The following is a 26,446-nucleotide window of genomic DNA, read 5'->3' as shown; positions in this document are numbered from 1 at the left end:
CAGATCACTAGAGGTTGTGGACGACGACCTGTACAGTATACAATCAGGTGATTGATCGATCCACCTGATTGTTAATGATTTCGTGTAAGCAGTTGTAAACTTGAAAATTTTGTTACTTTTTTAAGAAAATAATTGGTGGTGTCAACTAGCAATGCAGTCGGTTTTCAATTTTTCTTCTGTATTTACCAGGGAGCAAGCTGTTAGCTGTTTTGTGAATCACTTCTAATTTACTGTTTATTAATGCTTGTTCTGTGATATATGGATGCTGGATGCGCTGAGAATGGAATGGTACTTGGTACTTGTCGTTGTGAGTGTGCGCCCATTGGGAATGAACCCTGTGCTCTATTGGGACAATTTTTTACAAAACCGCCCGCTTCCTCATCAGTAATTTCGCGAATAACCCCCCGAGCTTCCTTACCTTCTCTTGCATCTGGACTCATGCCGCTCGTCGTCCCCAAAGGAAGCTTCATCTCCATCTCCGTCCGGCAAGACGATGGTAGCTCCAAATCAATGCTATCTGCCAATCGACTACTGCTTGCTAGACGGAGGCCCTATATAGCACATACATAAAGCTGCAATATACTAATTTATACGCGAATAATCCTTAATACATCGAGTATCATGGATTCAACATCAGCAGCTCTGAAAATTGAGATTCTTGTAGCATAACTGATCCCTCCCAAGTCCCAGGTCCCTCAAACTCGCTGAGAGTGAATCACTATATTACAATCAGAAAACTCAGTTCAATCTGCCAATGTCTGAGAACCAAAAAAAATCAGAAAATCCAACAAAACAATTTCTCAGAGAAATTGGGGGTTCTACCAAGAGAGACACAAAGCTAGCAAGAAAGATTGAGTCCTGCCTTTGTGCAGGTTTAGTCAAAAACATTGAAGTCCCCCGCAAGAGTGACGGATTTTTTTATGGTTGGATTTGAGGACTCAAGGTGCATGGACAGGAGGAAAATGGATAAAACGGAACTTGACTCGTCGACTAGCCTCTCCACTCCGTCTCCAGTCTCCATGGAGCATGGTTTTCGGGGGATTAGATCCGCCGTCGCCCACTGGTTGAGAGACGAGGTTTCGGGGACGATTAGGAGCGCCAGCAGCCTCAGGGGGTTATTTGCGAAATCACCAGTGAAAAAGCAGGCGGTTTTGTGAAAAAAATTTCCCCATTGGTTCTAAACCTTCCGATTAAGATCCTAGGGTGGGTGCACAGTCACTGAGTGCATGAGTGCCTTAAGATGTACCAGAGAGCTTAACCATTCAAAAGCAAAGCAAAGCAAACATAAAGCACTTCAAAACAGCACTTCAAAACAGAGTGCAACTAGTCTCTTCTTAGGCCAGAGGTTCTCATAATATATGATGACTAGGTTATCATAATACATGATGACTAAACAGATTCTGATACCACTACTTACTGGTAGCTGAGAGAACATCTTTAAACAGATTGTTACCAATACTTACTGGTCGCTGAGAGAACATCTTTAAACAAATTCTGTTACCACTACTTACTGGCAGCTGAGAACATCTTGGCACTACGGTATCATATTCCTACTCAAAATATCTTCCCATCCGGACTCAAAAGATTTTCCACACTACTTCTGGATATTCACACTACTAATCTTTTCAGGCAGTCTTAATCACTTGATTCGTACCCCTCATGATGTGGCACATAGTCATCATCACTTTCATCTGGAACAAAATCATCATCCGAAGAATGAGACTCCTCTTCATCTGGAACATAGTCATCATCTTCGGTAGACCGATACTCATCATCATCGACAAATCCATAAAGGGCTGGAAGAACCACCTCGTCCCCTACCTCCACAGCCACCTCAAGAACCTCCTCCCCTACCTCTACAGCAGCTTCACCGTCCAACTGCCCCTCCCCTCCTACAGCAGCTTCACCATCCAAGTGCCCCTCCCCTCCATCTGCTGGCTCAGGCAAGAGAAGAGCAGCCCACTGTTCAGGGTCTAGATCATGTCCTTCAGGACCGGCAATGGCTGCAAAGTGTTGGGCCCGAGCATCTATGGCTAGTTCTTCGAGAGCTTCACCATGAGCAAGGCCTGACAGAATGCTAGCCCTAACGGTGGCTCTAACGTTTGGTAGGAATTTGTACTGCAGGAAATGATATATTACCCCATCTTCTTCCATAAGCACCGGCGGCAAGACGACACGGCGTCTGAATCGAATCCCACCATTGATCTCGAAAGTAGGCAATGCAATGCCATTAGGCAAGACAAGCGATTGCACATTGTTCTCTGGTGTCCTGGTCAAATCGTCATCAGTATAGAAACGCCAACCAGTTGCATCAGCTCCATTGTTGATCATCATCACATTTAGCACCTAGGAAGATAAAAAAGCAAAATTTAAAAGGAATCCTAGGCATCTGCCATGTGATATTTTGATAAAAAAAATCATCCAACAGGCTGAAAAAAAATACCGAACAGACAGCAAAAAGAAATTAAATTCATCATGCACAACATCAAAAATCAGGTCAAGTATGATTACCGCATCATCATGCACAACATCAAAAATCAGGTCAAGTATGATTACCGCATCAGAGACTACGATATTTTCAAACTCTTTGTGGTCCTCGGAGTCCAATGGGGGATCAGCAACTGCATATCTTGCTCCGTTCATTAGTTTGGCACATACTTCAGTAGCAAAAGAGAACCTAGAACCCGCATTTGCCATAGAATATTCCAAAGCGCCAGCAGAATCAAAGCAATGAAATAATACTCCACGCCACTGCATAAAAAATGAAAAAAGGAAAGATGAGCCGGATACACGTTATATCACCCAGATACAAGCACAACTAAGTACTATTCACAGATTAGCTATCACTATGATGACAAGGAATTCAGACATCACAAAATAACTGTGAACAAAAAGACATTCAATCTGTACCTCATCATTGGCAGCACCAGCCATCATGAAGTCGCGTACTGGCCTTGGAAGTAAAAACCTGTTAGCAAACAACATGTGCAATTAAACCCAAGAATAAGTGGAGCAAGAACAATCTATGAACTGGATACGAAACCCTAGCAGAACAAAAAAGTATATAGGATTTTGTATTTTTGGGATCTACATAGAAAAATATATCCTAAGCTACCACAGAAGGGAGATACAGATAAAAATAAAGTGGAAAACATGAAATCAACTTCAAGAAGCAGCATGAATCATAGTGGATCCCGTGAGCTCAAGGAACAAATACAAACGAATCTAGCGGCCATAAAGCGATCAAACAATAGGCATCTGGAATTCAAATAAATTTCTATAAACTCATGCATTCGCATTCGTTGCAAGCGAATGATAACTGATATCATACAAAGCAGATATACGACAGGAATATGAACACGTTGCATATGAATAAATGAGGAGAGGAGATCAAGGGGGATCATGGCATACTAACAAATTGCATATCAGAAAACTAAGAATAGAAGATTAACAAATTGGAGACCAGAAAACTAAAAAATAGATAGGGAATCATGTCTATGAACAGATCACAATTGCACATAGGAAAACTAAGAATAGACAGGGAACCATGGCTATGAACGGAACGCAATTGTAGATCACAAAACAAGAATAGATATGAACATGTCGCAATTGCAGATCACAAAACAAGAATAGAGAATCATGGCTATGAACGGATCGCGGCACACATCGATGTTAGGGAATCATGGATATGAACAGATCGCAGCATCAGAGGAGAAAACGAGGATCACGGCACACATCGATGCTAGGGAATCATGGATATGAACAGATCGCAGCATCAGAAATCAGAAGAGAAAACGAGAAGAGAAGGGGAGGGATCGAGATGCACTTACAGTACTTGCGGCGGCGAAGTCAGGTTGAAAAAGTGGAGAAGTGGGTATTTATATAGAAAGATTGTGAGCTAGGGCATCGTGCTTATCCGTCGGATCCTCGACGGACGGACAGATTTCTCTCGTGGAGATTATGGGAAGTGGGCCACGGATCCAGCCCACTAGGAGCTCGTCGGCCGTGTGTGTGGGCCGAACGGTTCAGAAACAGAAAGTTCAGTTGAGGTCCCTCATCTTGTCACCCATAGATTTATAAAATCATCCTTAAACCAAAATACGAAATCTTATAAAACGGGATTAAATTTCCTTCGGCAGTATACATGCCCGGTTTGGCTGACGTGGATATTTGACCTGATCCACTCGTGCTGATTGGGCACTTGCATGATAAAAATAAAAAGTAGGTCCCACGTGTCATACTTAGGGCCCCTTTGAATCACAGGAATGAAAAAACGAAGGAATATTAAAACATAGGATTCTGATAGAAATACGAGTGTAAAACAGAGGATTGTAAAACATAGGAAAAATATAAAAATGACCGTTTGATTGAGCCGTAGGAAAAATACAGGAATTTGAAAAGAGAGATAAAAACTCAAAGGATTCTTACCATGAGGTAGAACCTCATGCTAAATTTCCTCCAAAACTTGCATAGAAAGAGACATTTCATAGGAATTTCATGGGATTACATAGGATTCATTCCTCTAATTCAAAGGCCGATATAGAAAAAATTTCTATAGGAATGAAATCCTTTAAAATTCCTATGAATTTTCTTTGAATCAAAAGGAAGCCTTACTCTATTCCATTCCTCTCGCTCTCTTCCGTTTCTCTTTCCATCTCTCGAGCGAGAGACGGGCGACCGCAAAGGGACAACAGGCGCGGGTGGTCTAGGCGTTTGGCAGCGAGGGCCCTCGTCGGCGGGCTTGGCGGCGCTGCGTCGTCGAGGTTGTTGGGACGTCTCCGGAGCCCGAGGTCGGTGTAGCATCGAGGGACGGAGGTCGCCACGTTTGGTCGGTCCAGCATATTCTTTGCTTGAAGAGAAGAACTGTTAATGCAAATTAGATATCCCAAAACAAACAAACCCACAATAAATAAGATACGTAATAAAAAAAATACCGATTCTATTTAGCTCTACAATACAAACACTGAATGAATCAAAATGCCAGTGAGCACATGGACACGCACACGCCAGGCATCAATGAAAACAGACATCACAGGTTTCATCTCAGTTGAGCGTAACATCCATGAATGTCTCTCTTTTTGTCTTCGAAGAAAAAAGAAAAAATAACAACAGTAATAAACTCTCTTTTTAGGCTTCATAGTTTAACTGCTTTTGCTGAATGAATATAGATTTAATTGGCAGATTTAGATCGATTTGTAGTCCCCGTGGAAGCCAGTTTGGCGGCACAACATCAAAATATTTCAGGGTGCTTTACAACTGTCGCGGCCTTCGATGGATACGAGTACATTTGATCTTTTAACAGTGACTGCCACGGCTCAACCAACAACTAACTGCTGCCGAATCTAATTCAAGTTGGCCCATTAGCTGCTTCTGCGGTGGTGAGGTCAGCTGCTTTAGATTGAACTTTGCGAGCACTGTGTACCTCTCGATCACTCCAACCATACATATAATCTGTCCAGAAATCAAACAAGTCCATCAGAATCTGAAGTGAAACCAACTTAGCAAAGCTTCAAAGCGTAACCAGATGTGCAATTCAAACAACGTAATGTACTAGAGTTCACACTTCAAATTTTGAAAAGGAAAAATGCAGGAATAAAAATTAGATGAGATAATCATATCGAATGGAGTAGCAAACTGAAAAGGAGATGCAACTAGAATGAACCAAGAGTATGCTCTTAGATTCACTGAGATTGGGAGTCATTTACTTTGCAGCTGGTACATCAATCATGAGCCATGGAATGGGTTGGCAGGCACGATATTTATGACAAACAAGTACTACCTCCGTTTCACAATGTAAGTCATTCTAGCATTTCTCACATTCATATTGATGTTAATGAATCTAGACATATATATCTATCTAGATTCATTCACATCAATATGAATGTGGGAAATACTAGAATGACTTACATTGTGAAACGAAGTAGTCATGAACTTGAATGGGATGGCAAATCATTTAGAAGAACAATACAAGAACATCAGTTTGGATCATGACATGTACATGTGTTTTCACTCACAATGTACCAATGTCATGGACTTGGCAGAGTTAAACAAAAGGTGGAAAGCAAAAGCATCATAAACAACGTTTTTATAAGTCCATTTTGTTTATCCAATGTCGGTGCCATCAGGATGCCAAAATGGAATCAAGCCGAAAAGATGATGGGCCCTAAATTATATAATCATGTTTATAACCCTAGGTGATCATATCTGTCTTATCTAATGCTCCATTATTAGAATAAATTTGCAGGTGTGCCTGGCTTCTAGTACATAGAGAGATCATGGAGCAGTATATGTTCCTTCACTCCTGAACTATATAATGCCAACTAATCATTATGGCATAATTTGCAGGCATGGCTGCTGCCTAGATAGAGATCATGGAGAAGTTACTTCTCTCCTGAACAATAAAATGCCAACTAATCATTATGGCACATTTCCCAGACTAGTTAAAAACTGCTCCAGTAACTGCATGATCCTTTTCAGCCGGTTTCAGTATTGGTTAACTTAACCACAGAGCAGTACGCAAAAGAACATGTCATCATATTTTATTAAATTGAGCAGTCAACAAGAACTTCTGAGTTGCAAAGTAGAGCGTCTTCAGCTTGTTCAAAAAGTGGTTAGGATAACAATAAAGAAAGAAAAAGGACCTCAATCAATGTAAGATGCTTCCCCTGTCTATTGGGCATTGAAAACACTACAACTACAAGAGTGTATTATTACTTATTAAATGCGATCAAGGGGGGTATTCTTCTGCAAAATCTGTGTGACTAAAAATAGCTTTCAGTACAATTACATGAAATGTGACAGCAACTAATTCAAAAGCTTCATGAAAGCGGTTCTTACAGCATTAAATTCTGAAGTTACAAAGCTTTAACCGCCCATGTGCTTGAGTCATGGATCAGGCCTTGGAGCTATATAAATTGTTTGCCAGAAATCAAACTCTAAATTCCAAACATGTTGTATTCATTTGAATAAACAACTGTTCCAATAGGTTCTGGGTGAAAATGATAGGATATATGATTAGTTTAATAACAAAACATTATGTGGATTATGGACCATTACACTAGAAATCCACAAACAATCAAAATGCATTAAAGATCAACGAAAATTTACCTTCTCAATCTGCACAATAATAATCCTGTTTGGACTGTTAAGGTCAACCTTGTGAGGTTGAGGAACAGATTTGGATACTGCATTGATAATTTTCATCCTATTGATTCTTGTATTCGACCTTGCTTCATAAAACACACCAAAACTGCAAAGATTAAAATATCCAAGTAAAGAAGCATAATTTTAGCAAAATAACATGGGGAAAACTCAATTCACATTTTCTTAGTACTACAGTCAGCTCTTGCAACTTCCTGTATTTACTTGGCAATCGTGGTGTATGTCGCATATATTTTTGTATTGGGTGGATAAGGGGCATAAAATATTGTTTGGTCACCTCTACTCCCTCTGTTCCCAAATATAAACATTTCTAGGTTTTTAGCAGAGATTAAGGTTAAGGAGAAAAGACTATGGTGCCCTCCTAACTGAGAATAGGAGGGTGGTTGGGGTAAGATTGGAAGAAATTTGACTGAGTGGTGGTTGGTGGGAATAGTACTCTAGGAATGCTTTATATTTGTATACACCAGTACCATATTCCAAGGCTCATTATGTTTGAACTTCAAATGGAGAACAATGTAATGAAATTAGGAAACCAAACTTATAGGGAAATTAAATTGAAGCATATGAGCCCACAGACAAATCAATGTACCATACTCAAAAAGGAAAATAGATCGAATGTACATACCAGTCAACCTACACAGCAATAGAAAAGGACGTTGACCCATTTGGCACAAACACCATTGTCTGAGATTTTCATTAGTAGCCCAATTCCTATCAATATGCCAAATCAAGGCCAAAAGCATGAATGCATCAAGAGTTTAGTGGTAGAAAAAACTATATGTAGTTCTTTCCACCACACTTTATAATTTAGGTGTGAGCTGAGCTAAGATAATTAAAATAATACAGGCAAGTGGTGCTATTTGTAGTATTATCAAAAGTCAGTAAAGCAAAGTGTCAACAGGCGAGAAATATTCACCCAGGGAGAAGAAAACCATATGTTGAATAACCAGGCCTTTGCAGTGGTGTTCTACCAAGGTAGCAATGGTACATTAGCAACGAAGTTATCGGTATAGCTAGCCCAATAAGGCAGTCATAGAAATATTTTCCCATTTAAATCAGCTATTGCAATATAGAAAACTTGCATTAGCTTTTTTTTTCTCCCTAACCAGGATTATTGGCAATTGCTCTGGCATCCCAACTAATAAATCATGCTATAATTCTACCACTAAACTATATGTAATTACATCTACCATATGATTTGCAAGAAAACAGGGCGATGGATTTTGCCTGGTGTTGCCAATGCTGAAGCTTGTCAGTGTGGGTATCCTGGTCAAATGTCAGCTGCTGATTTTGCTCCCCATTGCCACCGATTTTGGTCCCCATTGTCGCTAATTCAAAATCCTTGACACCAGTGCAGCCCAAAACAGAGCAAGTTCTGTGGGAGTGAACACACATTAGTTTTGGTTCCTGGAGGTTTAAGTTCCCTTAAAAGACAGTACATGTTCTGGATTTTTTATTCAGTAATATGTGTTTCAGCATTAACACCTTAATCTATTCTCCCCCCATACATGCTACTAAAAAGTGCAATTATTAGTGGTGACATATCCTGTAAAGATGTAGAAGTATATGCGATCACAATACCCAAGTCACCAGGCAATAATGCCTCAGAGCTAGGGAGACCAACCTGCATGCACTGCTTTGAATTGTGTCCAAACAACCCACAAACAAAGCAAGGCTTCTTCCGCCTTTTCATTGGATAGCTCACAACTACATGATCCTCCCTCCTCAGCAAGGTATCTCCCAGGATCAAAATATCTTGGTATGCCCTGATCATGAGCAGAAGCAACTAACTATTATCTTGTGCAGCTTGTACATATATACAAGGAAATTCACTTTGAACTTACAGTACTGTCAAATAAAGGGGCATCAGGCCCATCTTCAGTGAGCACTGACTCTACGGTGCTGGTTTTTGCCTCCTGAATAATCCATTCCCAACAAAGAAACATCTGACGTCAATTCCAACTCACAAACATAAATCAGTTCCCTATATGTAAGGTTTCCATACCATAATAAATTCACAATTAGTTCAATACGCATATTTTCTAAGAGATAACAACATAAGACATTATTTTTAACTTGGATTCTACAGAACTGAAAGAGCCTTTCCATTAAAAAAAACATTGCATTGTCTTTCAGCCATTTTCAAAGACAGATATTACTCAGTATAGCTCACAATCCAAGTCGATTCTGGCTGCGTTTGTTTAAATAAGGCCTCCGATTTTCTTAGTCATCCATGAATCACAGATTTGCTTGCTGAACTAAATGCATAAATAGTACATGAACAAGATCAAGGGAAAAGACCTACTCGTACCTACTCCTCGATGGCGGCCGGTTCAGCCTCGGGTGCCTCCTTCCGCGCTGCTTCTGCTCCTCCTCCTCCTTGCGCCCGGCCTCCACGGGCACGGCGCAACCGGGCCCGCCGGAATCGCGCGGTAGGCGGCGGCCTAGCGGTGGTCTAGTCACGGCCATGGAAAAGAGAGGAGTGACGGACGACGGACTGCCGTGCGAGGTCGGGGAGAAGGGCGGTCGGATCTTGGAGTGTTCTGCGACGAGGGCGAGTCCTGCGATCGGCTGCAGCGGCTGAACGGAGCGGCGACGACGACGGAGGTGATCGGGATCGGCGACGAGCCGCGGCGCTAGGGTTAGAGCGGGGGAGGGGCGGAGCAGTGTCAGCGCGTCCTCTCGATGATGGTGAGGAGTTCAGTGTTTTGTGTACATTTTCTTTGTGCATTTAAGAAAGAAATGAACGGCTTCGTTTTATATTAAAAAAATAGAAACATTATATTAGCATAGATAAACAAAGAACAATAGCAGTTAGTATACCCACGTTACTACATTCGTCCCAAAATATAACAATCGAATATAGGATGTGACATAAACAAATAATTATAGTGACAAAATAGGTAGAAAAATTCAACTCAACTGTGCGGTCAAATTTATCAGTTGGTTTTATAACTCTTAATCACTATCTGACACTTGATGTGTATGGAGTGCTTGGGCGAGCCGGCCAAGCCCGATGAACACAGCGGCGCTGCCCGGGTACAGCGTGATGGCCTGGTCGTACTGTCGCAGCGCACTCGCCGTAATTGTCCTTGTACCGCTCGTTCCCAGCCCCGGGTCACCTCCTCCTGAAGACTCACTCCCTTTGCTGCATTGATGGGGCAGGTCAACTCGCCGGAGACCTTGAGTAGCTGCCGTGGTACGGACTAGCTCCCACCACAAAAAAGAAGCAGCTCTTCCACGACTCTGTCACCATTGACTCTATTTATTATTATGGTAAATCATTGTATCAAGATGTCAATCTTAGATCTTATTCCAGTTCGATACATCCACCTACGATTGGTAAGGGGGTCGACGATTCCATAGCTTCTCGAATAGTGAGATTCAGTTTTAAGGGAGGAAGGAAATTAAAAGGAAGGAGAGTTGGGAACCAATGGCAAAAAAAGTAGAGAGAATTCTTTATATGCCACTGAAAATTGGTCTGATCCCTTATATGCCATTGAAAATTGGCTCTTCCTTTATATGCCATTGATCCAAATTTGCACACCCTCTCATGCCACTCCCGTCGGTTGACCGTGTGTTGACCGTTAATTCTCAAGGAAAAAAGACGTATTTACCCTTCTGAGTATAGGGCATGCCCAACAACTCAGAGAGGGCAAATATGTCTTTTTTACTTGAGAGTTAACGGTCAACACACGGTCAACTAACTAACGGTAGTGGCATGAGAGGGTGCGCAAATTTGGATCAATGGCATATAAGGGAAGAGCCAATTTTCAGTGGCATATAAGGGATCAGACCAATTTTCAGTAGCATATAAGGGATTATCTCAAAAAAGTATCATGTTGCTCCTCGGAAAACGCGTATAGTAGTCTCATTGGCCTTCGTCGATGGGATGTGTATTTTCATATTAAGAGTTCTTAAAAGTTATCAACTCAAAGCCCAAACGCTACAATGTTCGAAATTCTCAACTTAACACTAGCGTCAATGCTGCTTCTTGTGCACGGAGTTCCTAACGTAAAGTCAGAGAGATGTGGGAGCCACTTCCCTTCTTGGGAGCCACACTGTCCCTCACTAGACCATTCACAATGCTTTCATGTGACATTCAGCAGAAGCAGAGGGAAACAAATATTCGCTGCCACCTCCTCCACCAGCGGAGCTTTGCCAAGACTATGTAGCTCAAGTTTGCCACCGGTTCCTCGTCAGTTTTTGCAGGAGTGGCCTACGCTAGCACTCCGTGCTACCGAAGGAGAAAGAGAGAAGAGGAGAGAGATGTGTCGTCGTCCCCATGCTCCACGTCGCTGAGCTCGTCGCGAAGGGGAGGAGGGTGACCGGGCACCGTCCTCGCCGGAGAAGTTCGCCGGCTCGATGGGGAAAGCGACGGCCGCGGTGAAGGTCGATTTGGCGCCGGTGAACTCAAGAAAGAGGGGAGATCCGGCGAGTCGTCGCCATCGCCGCCCGAGGCTAGATCCGGCAAGCACAAGCCGAATATGCCTGCCCCGCCGCCACTCCGCCTGGCGCCATCGCTGCTCTACTCAGCTCCGCGAGGACCACCACGCCGCTACTCCACTCGGCTCCGCGAAACGTTGCTGCCGCTGTCGTCGTTGGGGAAGGACGAGAGTCCATCGGTAGTGAGGAAAAGAGGGGGGGGTGGGGAGAGAGAGGAAGAGGAGCTCGAGACTGAGACGACGAGGTGGAGCCCCATTCCATGCTGCTCGTCGCCACCACTCTGCTTGCCGCCACTCGGGCCGCTCGAGGAAGGGGAGATGAGGCAGCCGGAGGAGGGGAGGCGTGCGATTAGTGGGGGAGGAGTGGCGCTGAGAGGATAAGGAGAGAGAAAATTACATTTTTTATTTGTGTGGACCTCACTTAAAGTTACAAAGCACTGTTAAACTTGTGGCAAACATTATTCTTAGGTGTTATTGAACCTACGTGTCACATGAGGTTCGGCAAAACATGAAGCCGCACTGCTAATACCCTTATGCTAACATGGTCATAGTCCCCCTCGCCGGATCCAAGGCTGGCGCGTCGCTATGAAACAAAAGGAAAGCATTCTAGGTGCGATATGACATGGCTGGAATGCTACGAAACTCTGCTATCCTTTTGTTGCATGCATTGCAAGTTGTGCAATATGCTTGCAATGGGAAATCTGAGCTTAATTTTATATGAGTTTGCATTTTCATATGTTCATTGTTGTGTTTGCTGGTTAAATTGCGTTGAATATGTCGCTATATTTTTTTATGAACTTATAATGTGACTTGTGGTTTTTCTTAGAAATTTGACTTAACATAAATCCAAACTGACTTGTAATGTGAATAATGTGCAACAAAAGAAGTAGCAAACACTAAGTCCGTCCTAAAATATAAGAAATTTTGTATGGATATAACGCATAAGAGATTTTAGATGGATATAACACTTCCCTTGTCCAGGTTTATTGTATATCTTGGGGCGGAGGGAATATACATACATACATTCGATGCTATATAACCAATTTTATCCATATATAAAATCTTGCATAGCCAACAATGGTTGAATTTGATAACTTAAAGTAGTAATCCATATGTCAACAAGATACACCACTTTACACAAACACTTATGTTGCTGGTGAGAATTCAACCCCCAAAAAAAAAACACTAACTGGACCGCATGTTTTTCTTATCACGCTACATCATCATCAATCAATAACTCCCCTAACCCCACCGTTTTTCTTATTTTTTTGAATTTTTTTAGGCTTTCTCGTTGTTTTACACGTAGCTGCTAACCCCTCCTGCTCCTCGCGCGCGTGGGGGCAACCGCCCATAAGAGGTGCGCCGGTTAATCAAAATTTGGTCGCTGTGGTGGTGTGCATACGTCGTTGAGAAAATGGGGATTATACCATCCTCAAAACAGGGCTTCGCTGAAATGCCATCCTATAATTGGGATTCGCCCAAATACCACTTTCAACTGAGCCCAACCCGCTGAAATGCCATCCCAAATCATTTTCATCAAAAATAAAAGATTTTACTCTACTTTTCACATGAGTTGATGAAATTACCCCTCAGTCAATTTCATCCTTAGAAATCAATCGGCTGGGAGAGCGAGACGCATAGGGTTAGGGTTTCGTCCGCGGCGCCGATCTGGGTGCCGCCGCGCAACCTCCCTAGCGCCGCCGCGCCGCCCTGCCCTTCCCTCCAGCCACCGCTCCGTCGTGCCCTCCCCTCGCACCGACGCCTCCCCTCGCGACGACGCGGCGCGCCTCCCCTCGCGCCGCCGCTCCGTGTCGTCGTCCTTCACCAGCGCCACCGCGCCGCGTTGCGGCCGTCCCGTGGCGCCGACGAGGTCGCCGCCCTCCCCTCACGCCGCGGCTCTCCCCTGGCGCCGACGAGGTCTCCCCTCACGCCGCGGCTCTCCCCTGGCGCCGACGAGGTCTCCCCTCACGCCGCGGCTCGGCCGGCGCCCTCCCCTCGCGCCGACGCTTGGCCGGCGCGCCCTCCCCTCGCACCACGGCTCGGCTGGCGCCCTCCCCTAGCGTCGCGGCTCGGCCGGCGGCCTCCCCTCACGCCGTCCTACGCTCGGCTGTACTGCGGCCCCTCTCCACGCCGGTCTGTCGCCGTCCCGGATCTACTTGCAGGAGTGATGCAGATGGATTCCAATGTTTATGATATATGAACTCAGTTTGAGTGATTATGCATTTTGTGGTTGGGAGTGATTTGCGAATAATCTGGGAAGCATGCTCTTAATGATGCTTAACTGGTGTTGTTTGAATGCTGTTAATGATGCTTAATGAGTGATGCTTACGTGGTGTTGTTTGAGGCACGCTCGGTGTGGTAGTTCCTAGGATGTAAAGGTCCTTTTTTCATATGTTCATCACATCCTGTGTATATGGTACTCTATATCCTCTAAATCGAATGAACCAGGGGTATTTTGGTCATCAAAGTTGTGAGAAAAGAGAGAAAATGATTTTGATTTACTACAAAGGAAGAGAATGACATTTCAGCGGGTTGGGCTCAGTTGAAAGTGGTATTTGGACGAATCCCAATTGTAGGATGACATTTCCGCGAAGCCCTGTTTTGAGGATGGTATAATCCCCATTTTCTCTACGTCGTTGGGTGGAGGGGCTGCTCCCGGTGGGAGCCTGGGAGGACCGGGTATTTTTGTAAAAAAATCCTCGTGTTTGCACGGAATATCACATACGTCCTCGGACAGCCTGACATCCCGTTTTATTTCTTGCATATAACCCCTCGTCTTCCAAGAAAATACAATGTGAAGAAGAGAAAATTCCGTTTCTAGGGATAACGCTGTAAACATAAAAACCATAGGGGGTTTTCTGAAAAACGTCCTACACTAACCCCCAATCCCGAAACCCTCCGCCGTTCTCTCCCTCCCCTCCCCTCCCCTCTCACCTCTCCTCTCTCGGCGCGGGTTCCGGCCGGAGCTGCCGCCGGAGGGCGGTGGCGGCAGCGGCCCTCCCCTCCGGATCTGGCGAGACGGCTACGTCCGCGGCTAGATCCGGCACCGCCGCCGTCGGATCTGGCGACCTGAGAAGGCGGCACGGAGGGTGGAGGCGGCGGCGGCCCTCTCCTCCGTCGTCGTCGCCGTGGTGCGACTTCCCACTGTTCCCGACCCCCTAGATTGGATAAGGAGGGGAGGAGGGCGGAGGGGAGGGTGAAGGAAGTTTTGGAGGGTGGCTACGCCGGGAGGGGGATGGCGGTGGCCACCGCGGCCCCTACCCCAGCCGCGGCCTCCCATCCACCTGCGCCCGCGCCGTACGGAAGCGACGGCAACGGCGTGCTCCGGCGCTCGCCCTCCCCCTCTTCCCACCACCCTCTCCTCCTCGGCCGCGCCTCCTGCCAACGTCCCCACCTCGCGCAGATTGGGGGAAGTGGATTCGGCAGGGAGGCATGCCCACATGGAGGTCGTCGACGCGGAGGAGCTCGCGGCCCTCGACGGCAACGCCTACAGTGCGGAGTTTGCCGGCGCGGGGAGCAGCAGGGCGGCGACTGCCGTCCTCCCCGCCTCGCACAGCCCTCCGCCTGCTCCGCTCTTCCCTCCTCGCCGAACCGATGGCGCCGGCTGTCGTCCCCTACCTCACGGACGGCAGGGCACCGGGAAGGACTGATCGTGCCGATCCGACCTCTCCGACGGGAAGGGAGGGGCCATATGGCTGGGCTGCAGTCGATTCGTGGGAACGACGGCGAGGCCGGAGGTAGTGCTATCGAGCGGGTGGACGGTCGCCGCGGCTACCGCAGCTCGCGTCATCGGCGGATCCGGTGCCGTTGACCACCCTCCCCCCAGCCTCGCTCCACCTGTCGGCGTCGTTACTCCCGGCGCTCTTCCTCCGTCCGCGCCCTCCTCCTCCACTGTCGAGTTTGGTTGTTGGTGCCGGCCTCGCCGTCCTTCTGAGCCGGCCGGCGCGTTGGTTGGGCGTTGCGGGCGAGACGATGCGTTCGTCTGACATGCTGCGCACTGCCTCGCTGTCCACACCATCGGCCCCGGTCTCACGTTGCTCAATCCTCGTCCTGGATGGACGCTCTCGGGGTCACTGCCCCCGTTGTTTGGGTCTGCGCGGTGGTCGTCACCATTTTTTTTCGGGCTGCGCGTGGTCCTCACCGAAGCTCCTGGAACACGTCGTCGACTCAAGTGCCTTGCCTTCACCCACCACCAATGCAGTTTGGTTTCAGCCTGAGCCTTCTCTTCTTTTTCTTTCGTTTTTTCTATGTTTCTATATCATTCACTCTTTGAGCTGTCACTGGACAGTAATGGTTTGTGTATTCTTCTCGCTGCCAAAAAGTCACTGACGATTTGCATTCTGCATTGAAGAACCAAAGCAGGAAAGTGTGTGCATCATTTCTACATTACTGCTACTGAAGATTTAGATAACCATTACAGTATGTTACTGCACTGCTGCTTTTAAGTGAATTCATTCCGGTGAAAGAAGATGTGGATTCCTTTTAGTTGTTACAGGATTCTGCTTTTAAAGAACTGCTTGCTGCTACAGGATTACCGTTTCAGTGCTGTGTATATTTATCTGGTTTTACTTGCTGCAGATCTTGAGGTTGAAGATGATAGTTGAGGAATACTGGTTGCCAATCCTGTCACTGCTGTATGGCTCTTCCTCAACCTGCGTTGGTGGAAGAATGCAGTTTTGGATGCATGAAGTAACCAATTGTTACCTTAATAAGTATTGTGGTTTGATGAAGAAAATTTACTCACAGCTCACCCCCTTTTTTTTTTCTCTTGGCTTTTATTCTTGTGGTGATGTTTTTACTGGATGCTCGTCAGTGAGGCATGTGGTTTCCGAATTTGTTGGCAGAAATATAGTTTTGCTCCTTGATGTTCAACTTTTAATCATCTATTAATATTGTCAAAATGAATCTGTCTATCTTATTAGGCAAAAGGATAAGGTAATGACACATTTTTTGTTTCAATTTTCCAAATAAGTATCAAGTTGTTGATGTTTAAAGAACTCTTGTTCGGTATTTTGACAAATCATGAATAATTCCAGTCCTTGCATTAGTGAACGATTCTGAAGCTACGCCAAAAGGATCTCTAATTGGCGAGAAGATCCCAACCAACTTTCCTATTGACCTTCTTGAGTGTATTGTTCCATTGCATTTGTATGTAATACTGCAGAATTTTGGACAGAAAATCATGTAGCATGTTGGCACCTTGGAATACACGACAAATGAGCAGGAGCAGTCAGCAGACATTTTGTTATTGCTTTCATTTGTGACCTCTTTCTTTATCAAGAAGAAGACAAATCAGTTACTCTGTCCAGTCGTATTTGGAGTCTGAAAATATGGACACCGATCCTTGAATGCCGTTGCTGTAGATGACCATACAACATAATGTAACTCACTGTTTTTTTTTCAAGTTGTGTAATGCAATTCACTGTATGGTAGTATATTACAAGTTGTGTACATGACATAATTACACGTCTACTTGTGCAATTAAGAGTAATTAAAGAGAAACTCTCTTAACAAGATTCCGATTATTTATATAATGTTTGTGATCATGGTATTAACCTTTTTAGGTCCACATAGAATGCTTTTGCTGTTAACCAGCCCAATAATGTTTACAAGTTTTTTCACTTGAAGTTCATCGCTACTTGAATAATAAGTTATGTATATAATATGTTGTGAGATTACCTGTTTAGGTTAAATGAAATGAAGGAAAACTTCTAATCAGTAGCAACTAATTTGTGTTTGATAGAATCTCTGGCAGCTTAAACCACCTTTGTTTTGGGGTCTGGCTAAACCGTATGGTCAAACTGACCTTAATTACGTATACTTTTACCTATGTAAGTGTTAGGGTGCGCGGCGTGGCGCCGCGCTCACATTTCTAGTCCATCAATAACACCCCTACCCGTACCAATTTTCTCCGTGTTTTGGAATTTTTTTCGGCTCCTCGGGAAGGGTTAAGCGTGATTTGCAATTTTGTAAAAGGCTCCTTGTGTTTGCACAGAATATCGCATATGTCCTCTGACCGCCTGACATTCCATTGTGTTTCTTACGTATAACCCCTCGTATTCTAGAAAAATATAACGCGAAGAAGAGAAAATTCCATTTCTAAGGCTAGCGCTGTAAACACGAAAACCATAGGGGGTTTTCTACAAAACATACCCTCCCCATTTCCCTCACCTCAGTGCCGCCGCCACACTCGCCCAGCGGCGGATCCGGCCGCGCACGGACGCCGCGCCATCGCCGCCCGTCAGAGCCAGCGGGGAGAGGCTGGCCGTGCGAAGGAAGGAAGGATGGGGAGGGAAGGCAGGGGGTGGGGCAGTGGTGGTGATGCCGCCGCCGCCACACCCGCCATGACCTCCCCATCTACTCCGTCCGTGCTCTTCCCAGCGCCGCCGTCCGCCTCCCCCCTCCACGGCTGTGTGCCATCTCCTGCCGCCGCCGTGCGCCATCCTCCCGCCGTTGCCGCCTCCCCCTATCGTCACATCGCCGGGCGCCGCCCTCCTCGCCGGCGGATCCGTCCTCCGCTGGCGGCCGCGTGCACCGGCCGTCGTCCACCGTGCGGATGGCGCTGCGGGAGGACGGGCCATCCGTGGCCATCGTGGGCGCAACGAGCGTTGTCGGCCAGGACTTCCTCCGCGTGCCGTCCGCCCGCCCCCAGTCGCTGCCGTCGTCGTCCACCCTCCATCCGCCGCCGCCTACCTCGTCCGCCCTCCCCCCGCTCTCCTCTACGGCGAGACGTCCGCGCTGCTCGACGCGTGGCGCCTCCTCCGCACCGCAGACTGGCGCGCCTGCGCGGCCGCCGTCACCGTCCGCCGCGCCGCCGCTGGGCGCGCGCCGCGCACCGTCGACCAGTGCAAGAATCGCTTGGATTACCTCAAGAAGCGCCTCAAGGCCGAGCGCTCCAGGTCCAAGGGGACCCCGGCCCCGCCGCCACCGCCTCCCTCGGTCGACCGCCTCCGTGCGCTCCTCCGCCTCGCCCCCTCCATTCTCCCTGGATTCACTCCCCGGGGCGGCGCCATACCAAAGGTGGGAGAGGATGCCCCGTTCCTGGCCGTCGGTGCTGAAGCGGCCGAGGACGGCGGTGGCGTTGCTACCGTTGAGCTCCTCCACGGGGCATCAGCACGGAGACGGAAGGACATCGTGCACGGAGGTGGCGGCGGCGCTGGATAGGCTCGCCGGAACATACGAGCGGGTGGAGGTGGCGAAGCAGGAGGTGACGCGGCTGGAGGAGCGACGCCTGGAGGCCATGCCCGACCTCGAGATCGAGCGCATGCGGATTCTCGTCCGCGTCGCCATCTCCGCCTCCGCCGTGGCCGACGCCGCCACTGCCACGGCGGCGTCCTCTAATTGGTATATGCCGTGAGTCATTTCATTCCGTATTTTTCGTGTGTGTGCATCTGTACATTGTGCAGCAGCTCGTTGGGTGGTCATAACAAGCAACCATGTTTGAAGATTCGTGATTCTGGTTGGAATTTAAGCACAACATGGCTGGAAAATTTGCACTTCGCTGATACCAAAAGCTTATCATGATAATGTAATAATCAAATTTGGTCAGACAATAATCCATCATATTAACAGGCAATGCTGATATTTCTGAAACTACTCACGTGCAAAAACTGCTTTCTTGTGATGCTCTGCTCAATCTGATTTTAGTAGAATCCCAATTGCAATGTTCATGTCCAATGAGCATGAAGTGTACTGTCAATCAATGATCTTTTGATCACCTTGATGGACTTGTCATTTGTTATTCACGATGCCATTGCTGCTTTGTACTCCTACAATCTGTGGAGGACACAATCCCCTGATACTTTTGTTTGTCATCTGTTTCTTGCCAGAGGAACTAGGACAGTAGACTGGCCATGGTAGCCATCCAGATTCCAGTCTACTTTTTTCAAGAGACAATTGTAGTGTGGAGAAGGCAATTGACGTGATGCCCCGGCCAAAATTTACATCGGTTTAGATTACAGGGAAAGGTTAGCCAGATATAAGACAATACATGGTGAGATTTTTTTTTTCTTTTTAGTTCACTGATAGCAGGTTAGCAGCAATGCAAGATGAGAGACTTGATTTCCTGAACTGAACATATCATCTGATTTAGAGTCAGTTAATGGTTAGCTATTGCTGTAATCCCCTCTTGTATTGAATACAACAGCATGCCCCAAAGCATAAGCAAGCCGCTCTGAAAAGGGCAAACTGCAAGCGTTCTGCAATGCCTCCAAAACCAGAATCTGCATATCCAAATGGTGCCCAGACCAAGCCACCAGTTAGGTTGACAACTGGTGCACTCCTCTGACCATAACTGAACTCGAGTAGATGATATCATGATATTGCTGATTAAAAACAGTGGCACTCTCAATTGTGGCTAGGAACAATAAAGGTACTTATACTAGCATAGAAACTTATGTAAATATATTGATTTTTGAGTAAATCATCAATAAAAAAAACTCCTACTGATACCATTTTTGTTGGCGGCAACGATGAGCAAGGTTGGCGGATGGGAGCAGGACCACTGGATGTGTTTCGTGTGGACTCCGGCCCCACGCTCGCCCTCCCTCCTGCACTTTCCTCTCCTCCTCTCCTCTCTGGCGGCAGAAACAGCTCAGGATGGCGCGGCTCGAGGCGACGACAGTAGAGCGGTGGGGCTGCACGCGTCTACAAGTTATGAAATGGCCGTATCTTTTTTTAAGGAAAGCAAGAAAGGTCCATTCAAAGAAACAAAATATCATTTTCATGCTAATTAGAGTTTATGTTTTTGGGGAGTTTAATTATTTATTTTCAATAGCAATGTTAAATCATAGTTGGATGTGCAACATGTAGGCGAGGTATCGTGAGTCTTGTGGTAGATACATATATATTTAAGGGTTAATTTAATACATGCCATTAAAAATTTGCCGGTTTCAAAATATACCACTAACATTCATATATTTGGAAATATACCATTATAATTTTACACATTCAAAAGATACCACAACTTACTCCTTGGATACATTTCCAAAAAAAAAAAAAAGAACCAAACTACCCCTTTTCCCCTCTTCTTCCTTCTTCCCCTTTCTCCTTCCTCCTATCTTCCTTCTCAGCGGCGGTGAGTGGCGGAGCGAGTGGTGCGTCGGTGGAGCAAGTGGCATGGCGGCAGAGCAAGAAGCAACGGGAAGAGAGAGGTAGAAGATAAGGGTATTCTCGTCCAATACATGCGAAATACATATCTTAGTGACACCATTGAGATTACAAACAAGTAGCAGTGGCATCGTTACAAATACGCAAATAGTAATGGTATATTTTTAAACCAACAAAATCTTAATGGCATAGATCTAATTAACCCTATATTTAACCGTAATGCTTTGCTTATAAAGCTATTATAAAACCATATTTATTGATTTGTAATCTGAGTTAGTAATTGGTTTCCATGCCAATTCATCCCCTCACAAACAATAAGTTGGGTTTGATACTCTTGGTTCAGGCTTACAATGGTTGTGGCTGCGCGTGTCGTGTCACGGCGCATTGACATTACTGAGAGATCAATGAGTAAATGATAGTTGTTGCCGTTCCACATTGAGCAAGGTGGTGTTTTTTTTTTCCAGTTAAGAATTGGAAAGAATGCTCCATTTAAGCAAGATTATGCTCTTTTAGTTTGAGAATTGGAAAGAATGTGATCTTTGGTTCACATTTAATTATGCTACGTAGCCTTCACTAAGCTCATGCAAAACATTGTCGTGCGCGGCGTGGCGCCGCGCATATCCTTCTAGTATCTATAATAGATGTGTAGCATACTGTTAAAGATGGGGCAACAAAGGTCCGTCAAACAGCCAAGAAGAAGGCATCAAAGGTCCATGCACTAATTGGACGATTAATCCAGGGAAGAAGGCATCAAAGGTCCATACACTAATTGGACGATTGATCCAGGGACTTTCAATAGAGAACACATCGACTCTGTTCGGCGGCATCGCTGCCGCAGCAGTTTTGAACTGCTGCAGCCGCAGCCGCTGCTGTAAAATGCCCCCTCCGAACACACCCATAGTTTATTTGCTCCTCTAGATATTCTGGAGGAAAAGACCTCAGCGGAAACAAGAGCCCATCAAGCCTACAAAAAGGGTACAAAATGAATTGCAACAGCCAATATACAAACAAAACCAATATGTTCAGAACTAAAAGAAAAGGATGTGTATGCTAACACAAAATAAATGTATCACATTGAACAGTTAAACATATTCAAAACCTTCCCACAGCTGTCATTTTTATCATAAGTAAAAATTCTATTGCATGACCAGGTCATCACATGAACACAGCACCCTGAGGAAGATGTGTCAACAATTAACCTACAACTGCCTTTTATCATAAGTAAAAATTAGCCAGGTGAACACAGCACCCTGAGAAAGATGTGTCAACAATTAACCTACAACTGCCTTTTATCATAAGTAAAAATTAACCAGGTGAACACAGCACCCTGAGAAATATGTGTCAACAATTAACCTACAACTTCCGAACAAAAGGTGGACACCACAAGAGATCTTACTGAAATTGAATACCTGACTTTACGCTCTATATCTTTTTACCCAATATACATACAAAAGATATAAATTTTATATCATCTTTATTAGTGACTCTTGTTGGGTTTCATCTCTAGCCTACCAAAACTTGTTTGGGACATATAGGCTTTTATTTTCATCATGGTTGTAATTATGCGCTTTTGCACCACAAAAGAGTGGACGACATGATTTTTGTGATTAACACAACCATGCGATTGTTAATTTTAAACTATTAGTAATTGTGATGCACAAAGCTATAAAGTGCACAATAATCATACATCTAGCAAATAACAAAGCTAAATGCAGAAGGATATTTCTAAATTTCTCAAGACAATAAACTATATACATAATGCTAGGTTGTAATTGCATAGGAAATACCAGCATAAACCCATCTTGATGCTGAAAAATTTGACATCTTAAGCCAATATTGTTGCTATAGCATCAGTACATCACAGTTACAGTTCATCCAAACCAAACACCGTCTAACAGCACTAGTTACTAATGTTAACTGAGTTTGGAACCAAACAGCACAAACTTGTATGACACCTGAATACTACTCCATCCATTTCATATTATAAGTTATTAATGTTAACTGAGTTTGGAACCAAACAGCACAAAATTGTATGATGCCTGAATACTACTCCCTCCGTTTCACATTATAAGTTACTAATGTTAACTGAGTTTGGAACCAAACAGCACAAAATTGTATGACGCCTGAATACTACTCCCTCCGTCTCAGTCAAACTTATTTATGTTTGGCCAAGTTTATAGAAAATATATTAACATTTTCAATACAAAACAAACATATTATCAAAATATATTCAATGTTAAATTTAATGAAACTAATTTGATATTGTAGATGTTGCTAATTTTTTATATAAACTTAGTCAAACCTAGAGAGTTTTGACTAAGAAAAGGTCAAAACGACTTGTAATATGAAATGGAGGGAGTACGTAACAAGCAAAAGTATGACAATTGATTATATGAGAAAAAAGAGACAGTGACACATAACTTACCCCAAACCGCAGTTCTTGCTTCACCAACCAAATAGGCTGTCTTTTACTGCAATACATGATTCCTTTATTCCTACAGGACGAGAAGGATTCATGTTCATCAACTCCTCGAAAAAATCTCTGGGAGCTAAACAAATATGCAGAGTTGAGGGCTCGACTTACCAATATCTGCGATTGCAGCAAGTAAAGATATGATGGATAAGTGTATGGGGACTCGGTGGTGGTTTATGGAAAATGTCTCCGTCACTAGCTGGAGCCCAGGTACCAGTACCTAGGTCATATTGCTCAAAACGAAATATATCTAGTGAACTAGGATCGACCTGCAAACTATGCATGCAAATGATAGAGTTAGACAAATCGGAGGGAAGGATCTTACTCCCCTCCTTGTTATTTGAGAGTGAGACACAGAGACAACGTTCATCAAGGAACAAGGCGTGGTCTCCAATGGTCGTTACTGGCTCAATCCTTCCACTGACAAGGTCAGCAAGTCTGTATACTAGCAGCTTTGAACGAGAAACACCATTATAGGCAACCAGCAAGAGCTCTGAACCACATTCAGCAAAGTTGAGCAGGTATAGAAATTTGTCCATTGGGCATTCAGCAATCTTCACTGGCAATGGCAGATGAAGCAATCCCTTGTCGTTATCTTGGCATGGTGGATTAAACTGGTAGATGTATACCTTATGTATGTCGTAAGATGAGAGCTGCAAAGCATAGAGTTTGCCTTGGAAAGATACGGGTTTGACAAAAGGTTTGAGCGTCCAGGCAGAGAGAGTCCACCGTTGGTCACCGGGAGTGGCGTAGGCTACGCGGTGCAGGATTTCAAGGGCCAGCATGACGGTGATGGTGCCAGTGGAGGTGACGGTAACAGATGCGCAAACTTTCATTAGTCTGCTGTGCTTGCTTCGCTGGCTGCGGTCGCGGCTCTCGGATTCCATCTGTGGCAGGAGGGAAGCCAGCGGCGGGAGGTCGGCGACATCGCCGGTGAAGGGGTGGAGGAGGCGGATGGCTGTGTCGTGGTCGCGGTGCAGGAGCAGGAGGCCGTCGACCGAGTCGATGATGACGTGGTCGCGTAGGAGCGGTAGATGGACACGGACCAAGGCGGCGGTGGAGAGGTTGAAGAAGCGGACGTAGCCGCGGAGGTCGGGATGGCCGGGGTAGAGGCCGTGGCCCTCCGGTAGCATCATCCACCGCCGCGGGTGGAAACGCCGGTCGGTGACGCCGCGGCCGAGTGGGCGGACGGTGCTTGCGCTCCAGTGAGAGCAGACGGCGCGGAACCGGACGTAGTCCCGCATGTCGTCGCCGGCAAGCACCCGCCCCCCGATCAGCCCCACCAGATCCTGGTCAAGCGAAGCCCAATCCGGCGACATCTTGCCGGCGTCGCTGGGGATGGGCGTCAGGCGGCGGCGCTTGCTGCTCCGAATCATAGGCGGCGGCAAAAACTGCAATCAACGATAACGGCGGATCGAACACGATTAACGAAACCCCCCTCTCTGTTGTTCTCTAGCAGATACTCCTATCCTATATAGAGAGTTTGGATCAGATCTAAACGGAAGAAATATCGGTTCGGAAAACACTTACGAGACAGACTCTCCAAATATCCGTCCGCTGTCGAATCGCATCAGAATTAGTCTCCCGGCCTGGAACTACCAGCCGCCCCAAACTCCATCGATCTACACGGAATCAATCTAAAATGGATTGCTAGGGTAAACGCAAAGGGATGAGGAGGAGAGGGGATGGATATATCAGCCGCCATCGCCCCCCGTCTTCAGAGAGGTTGGGGAAGAGGATACTTCACAGCCTGGGCCTACTTGGGCCGTGTGGCTCACCGACATGGGAAGCCCCTATCAGTTCACTTTGGGTCCCTCTATTTGTCACCCCGTCCGAATTTGAATTTTGTCCCTCCATCGCAAAATCGAGTACGACGATTTTTTTTTCCCTTCAACCTATGAAACCGTTTAAATAAGGGCCCTAGGCAGTATTGTGCTTGGTTTTGTCTAAGGTGGCGCCTACATGGCTCATGTTGACTAGGTTGTCCAACGTGTCATTGTCGTGGCGCTTACGTGGCAATTAGATCCGCAAAAAATAACAAAACCTGTGGGGCCCACAAGTCAGTTGCACACACAATTTATAAATAATATTGGGCCCATGTGGACCCACACGTCGTCCTCACTATCCTCTACTCTCTATCCCCCCCTCTCTCTCCCTCTTCTCACTCTCCAACCGGCGGAGCGGGGTGGGTAGTGGCCGAAGTGGGCGACAGCGGTGGAGCGGCAGCCGGAGTGGGTGACAGGCGGGGCAGAGCGGCGGCGGACGGAGCAAAGAGGTGGAGTGGGGCAAAGCAGAGGGGCGGAGTGGCGACGACCGGAGTAGGCCGGCGGAGCGGAGCGGACCGTCGTCTTCAACCACGTCACTCACCACGTCCAGCTCGAATGGTGAGGCCGAGGCCTCCTCGTCGGCGTCAATCGTGCTGCTGCTGACGGCGTCGTCGTCGCTCGTGGCAGACGGCTCACCACGCGGACCTCACACACCAACCGCACCGCGCACATCTATCGCACTCGCCGGTGACCGCTCGAGCAGGCCGGAGCGAGGCGAGCGGATCTATGTCGTCGCGGCCATCGACCTTGCCGGGGAGAGGAGCGACGGAGCCGGGCGGGAGAGGAGACGCGAGCGCAGGAGCAGACGATTCGATGGCGACGACAACGACATTGAAGCCAGTGTGCGCACATGAAGCACTCCAGCTACTCAACAGTGCGGCCGACTCGAGTTACTTCACTCTGGTCATCGGCCGCTCCACCCCGTTCGTAGCCCGCTTCAGTCGCCGCCCACTCCGTCGGAGAGCAAGAGGAGGGGGAAGAGAGGATAGAGAGAAGAGAGCAGTGATGATGGCACGTAGGTCCACATGGGCCCACCATTTTTTATTATTTGTGTGTGCAACTGACACGTGGGGCCCACAAGTTTTATTATTTTTTGCTGATCTAAATGCCACGCAAGCACCACGTCAATGACACGTTGGACAAAGACCTAATCAAAAAGAGCCACGTATGCGCCACTTTAGCCAAAACCGAACACAATACTGCCGAGAGACCTTACTTAAACGGTTTCGTAAGTTGGAAGACCCGTTGTACCCGGTTTTGCGACCAAGGGACGAAAATCGGACTGGGCGACAAATAGAGGGACCCAAAGTGAATTTATTCCTAGGTGGAATAAGTCCACTTGGATAGGTGAAGCATCTAAGCCCCCGGTGTTAATTTTGGTAATTAATGACAAGCGCTAATTGTGGACTAACCGTTGTCTTTGAGCTATACAT

At 46.2% G+C, this 26,446-nt stretch overlaps 3 protein-coding genes and 2 long non-coding RNA genes across 7 annotated transcripts; 2 read left to right on the top strand and 3 right to left on the bottom strand.

The window, feature by feature from the left end:
- Positions 1-1,293: 1,293 nt before the first annotated feature.
- LOC9271826 (uncharacterized) lies at positions 1,294-3,872 on the bottom strand. The gene is made up of 4 exons (XM_066305515.1): positions 3,831-3,872; positions 2,911-2,968; positions 2,512-2,751; positions 1,294-2,346 (listed from the first exon to the last, which is right to left on the bottom strand). The coding sequence occupies exons 2-4, from the start codon at positions 2,935-2,937 to the stop codon at positions 1,636-1,638; spliced, it is 978 nt and encodes a 325-aa protein (XP_066161612.1). The 5' UTR covers positions 2,938-2,968; positions 3,831-3,872; the 3' UTR covers positions 1,294-1,635.
- Positions 3,873-7,195: 3,323 nt separating this feature from the next.
- On the bottom strand, positions 7,196-9,866 carry LOC9270219 (uncharacterized). 2 transcript variants are annotated; one of them, XR_010737659.1, is made up of 6 exons: positions 9,473-9,866; positions 9,006-9,077; positions 8,786-8,927; positions 8,389-8,536; positions 7,787-7,872; positions 7,196-7,249 (listed from the first exon to the last, which is right to left on the bottom strand). It is a non-coding gene; the product is annotated as an uncharacterized lncRNA (long non-coding RNA). The 2 variants fall into 2 exon arrangements; XR_001541237.3 differs by lacking the exons at positions 7,196-7,249; positions 7,787-7,872 and having other exon boundaries at positions 8,085-8,536.
- Positions 9,867-14,528: 4,662 nt separating this feature from the next.
- Positions 14,529-16,478, top strand: LOC9267561 (uncharacterized). Its single transcript, XR_010737660.1, has 2 exons — positions 14,529-15,806; positions 16,185-16,478. It is a non-coding gene; the product is annotated as an uncharacterized lncRNA (long non-coding RNA).
- Positions 16,479-17,798: 1,320 nt separating this feature from the next.
- On the top strand, positions 17,799-20,480 carry LOC9271786 (uncharacterized). 2 transcript variants are annotated; one of them, XM_015760924.3, is made up of 2 exons: positions 17,799-18,950; positions 20,087-20,480. In XM_015760924.3, the coding sequence occupies exons 1-2, from the start codon at positions 18,163-18,165 to the stop codon at positions 20,415-20,417; spliced, it is 1,119 nt and encodes a 372-aa protein (XP_015616410.1). In that variant the 5' UTR covers positions 17,799-18,162; the 3' UTR covers positions 20,418-20,480. The 2 variants fall into 2 exon arrangements, with proteins under 2 accessions (XP_015616410.1, XP_066161610.1); XM_066305513.1 differs by lacking the exon at positions 20,087-20,480 and adding an exon at positions 19,436-19,773.
- Positions 20,481-21,343: 863 nt separating this feature from the next.
- On the bottom strand, positions 21,344-24,850 carry LOC9268719 (uncharacterized). The gene is made up of 4 exons (XM_015760923.3): positions 24,718-24,850; positions 23,299-24,578; positions 23,140-23,209; positions 21,344-21,678 (listed from the first exon to the last, which is right to left on the bottom strand). The coding sequence occupies exons 2-4, from the start codon at positions 24,561-24,563 to the stop codon at positions 21,673-21,675; spliced, it is 1,341 nt and encodes a 446-aa protein (XP_015616409.1). The 5' UTR covers positions 24,564-24,578; positions 24,718-24,850; the 3' UTR covers positions 21,344-21,672.
- Positions 24,851-26,446: the final 1,596 nt, after the last annotated feature.

Source organism: Oryza sativa, chromosome 11 (genome assembly GCF_034140825.1).
Source record: "Oryza sativa Japonica Group chromosome 11, ASM3414082v1".
Lineage (NCBI taxonomy): Eukaryota > Viridiplantae > Streptophyta > Magnoliopsida > Poales > Poaceae > Oryza > Oryza sativa.
This window is presented reverse-complemented; position numbering and strand designations above follow the sequence as displayed.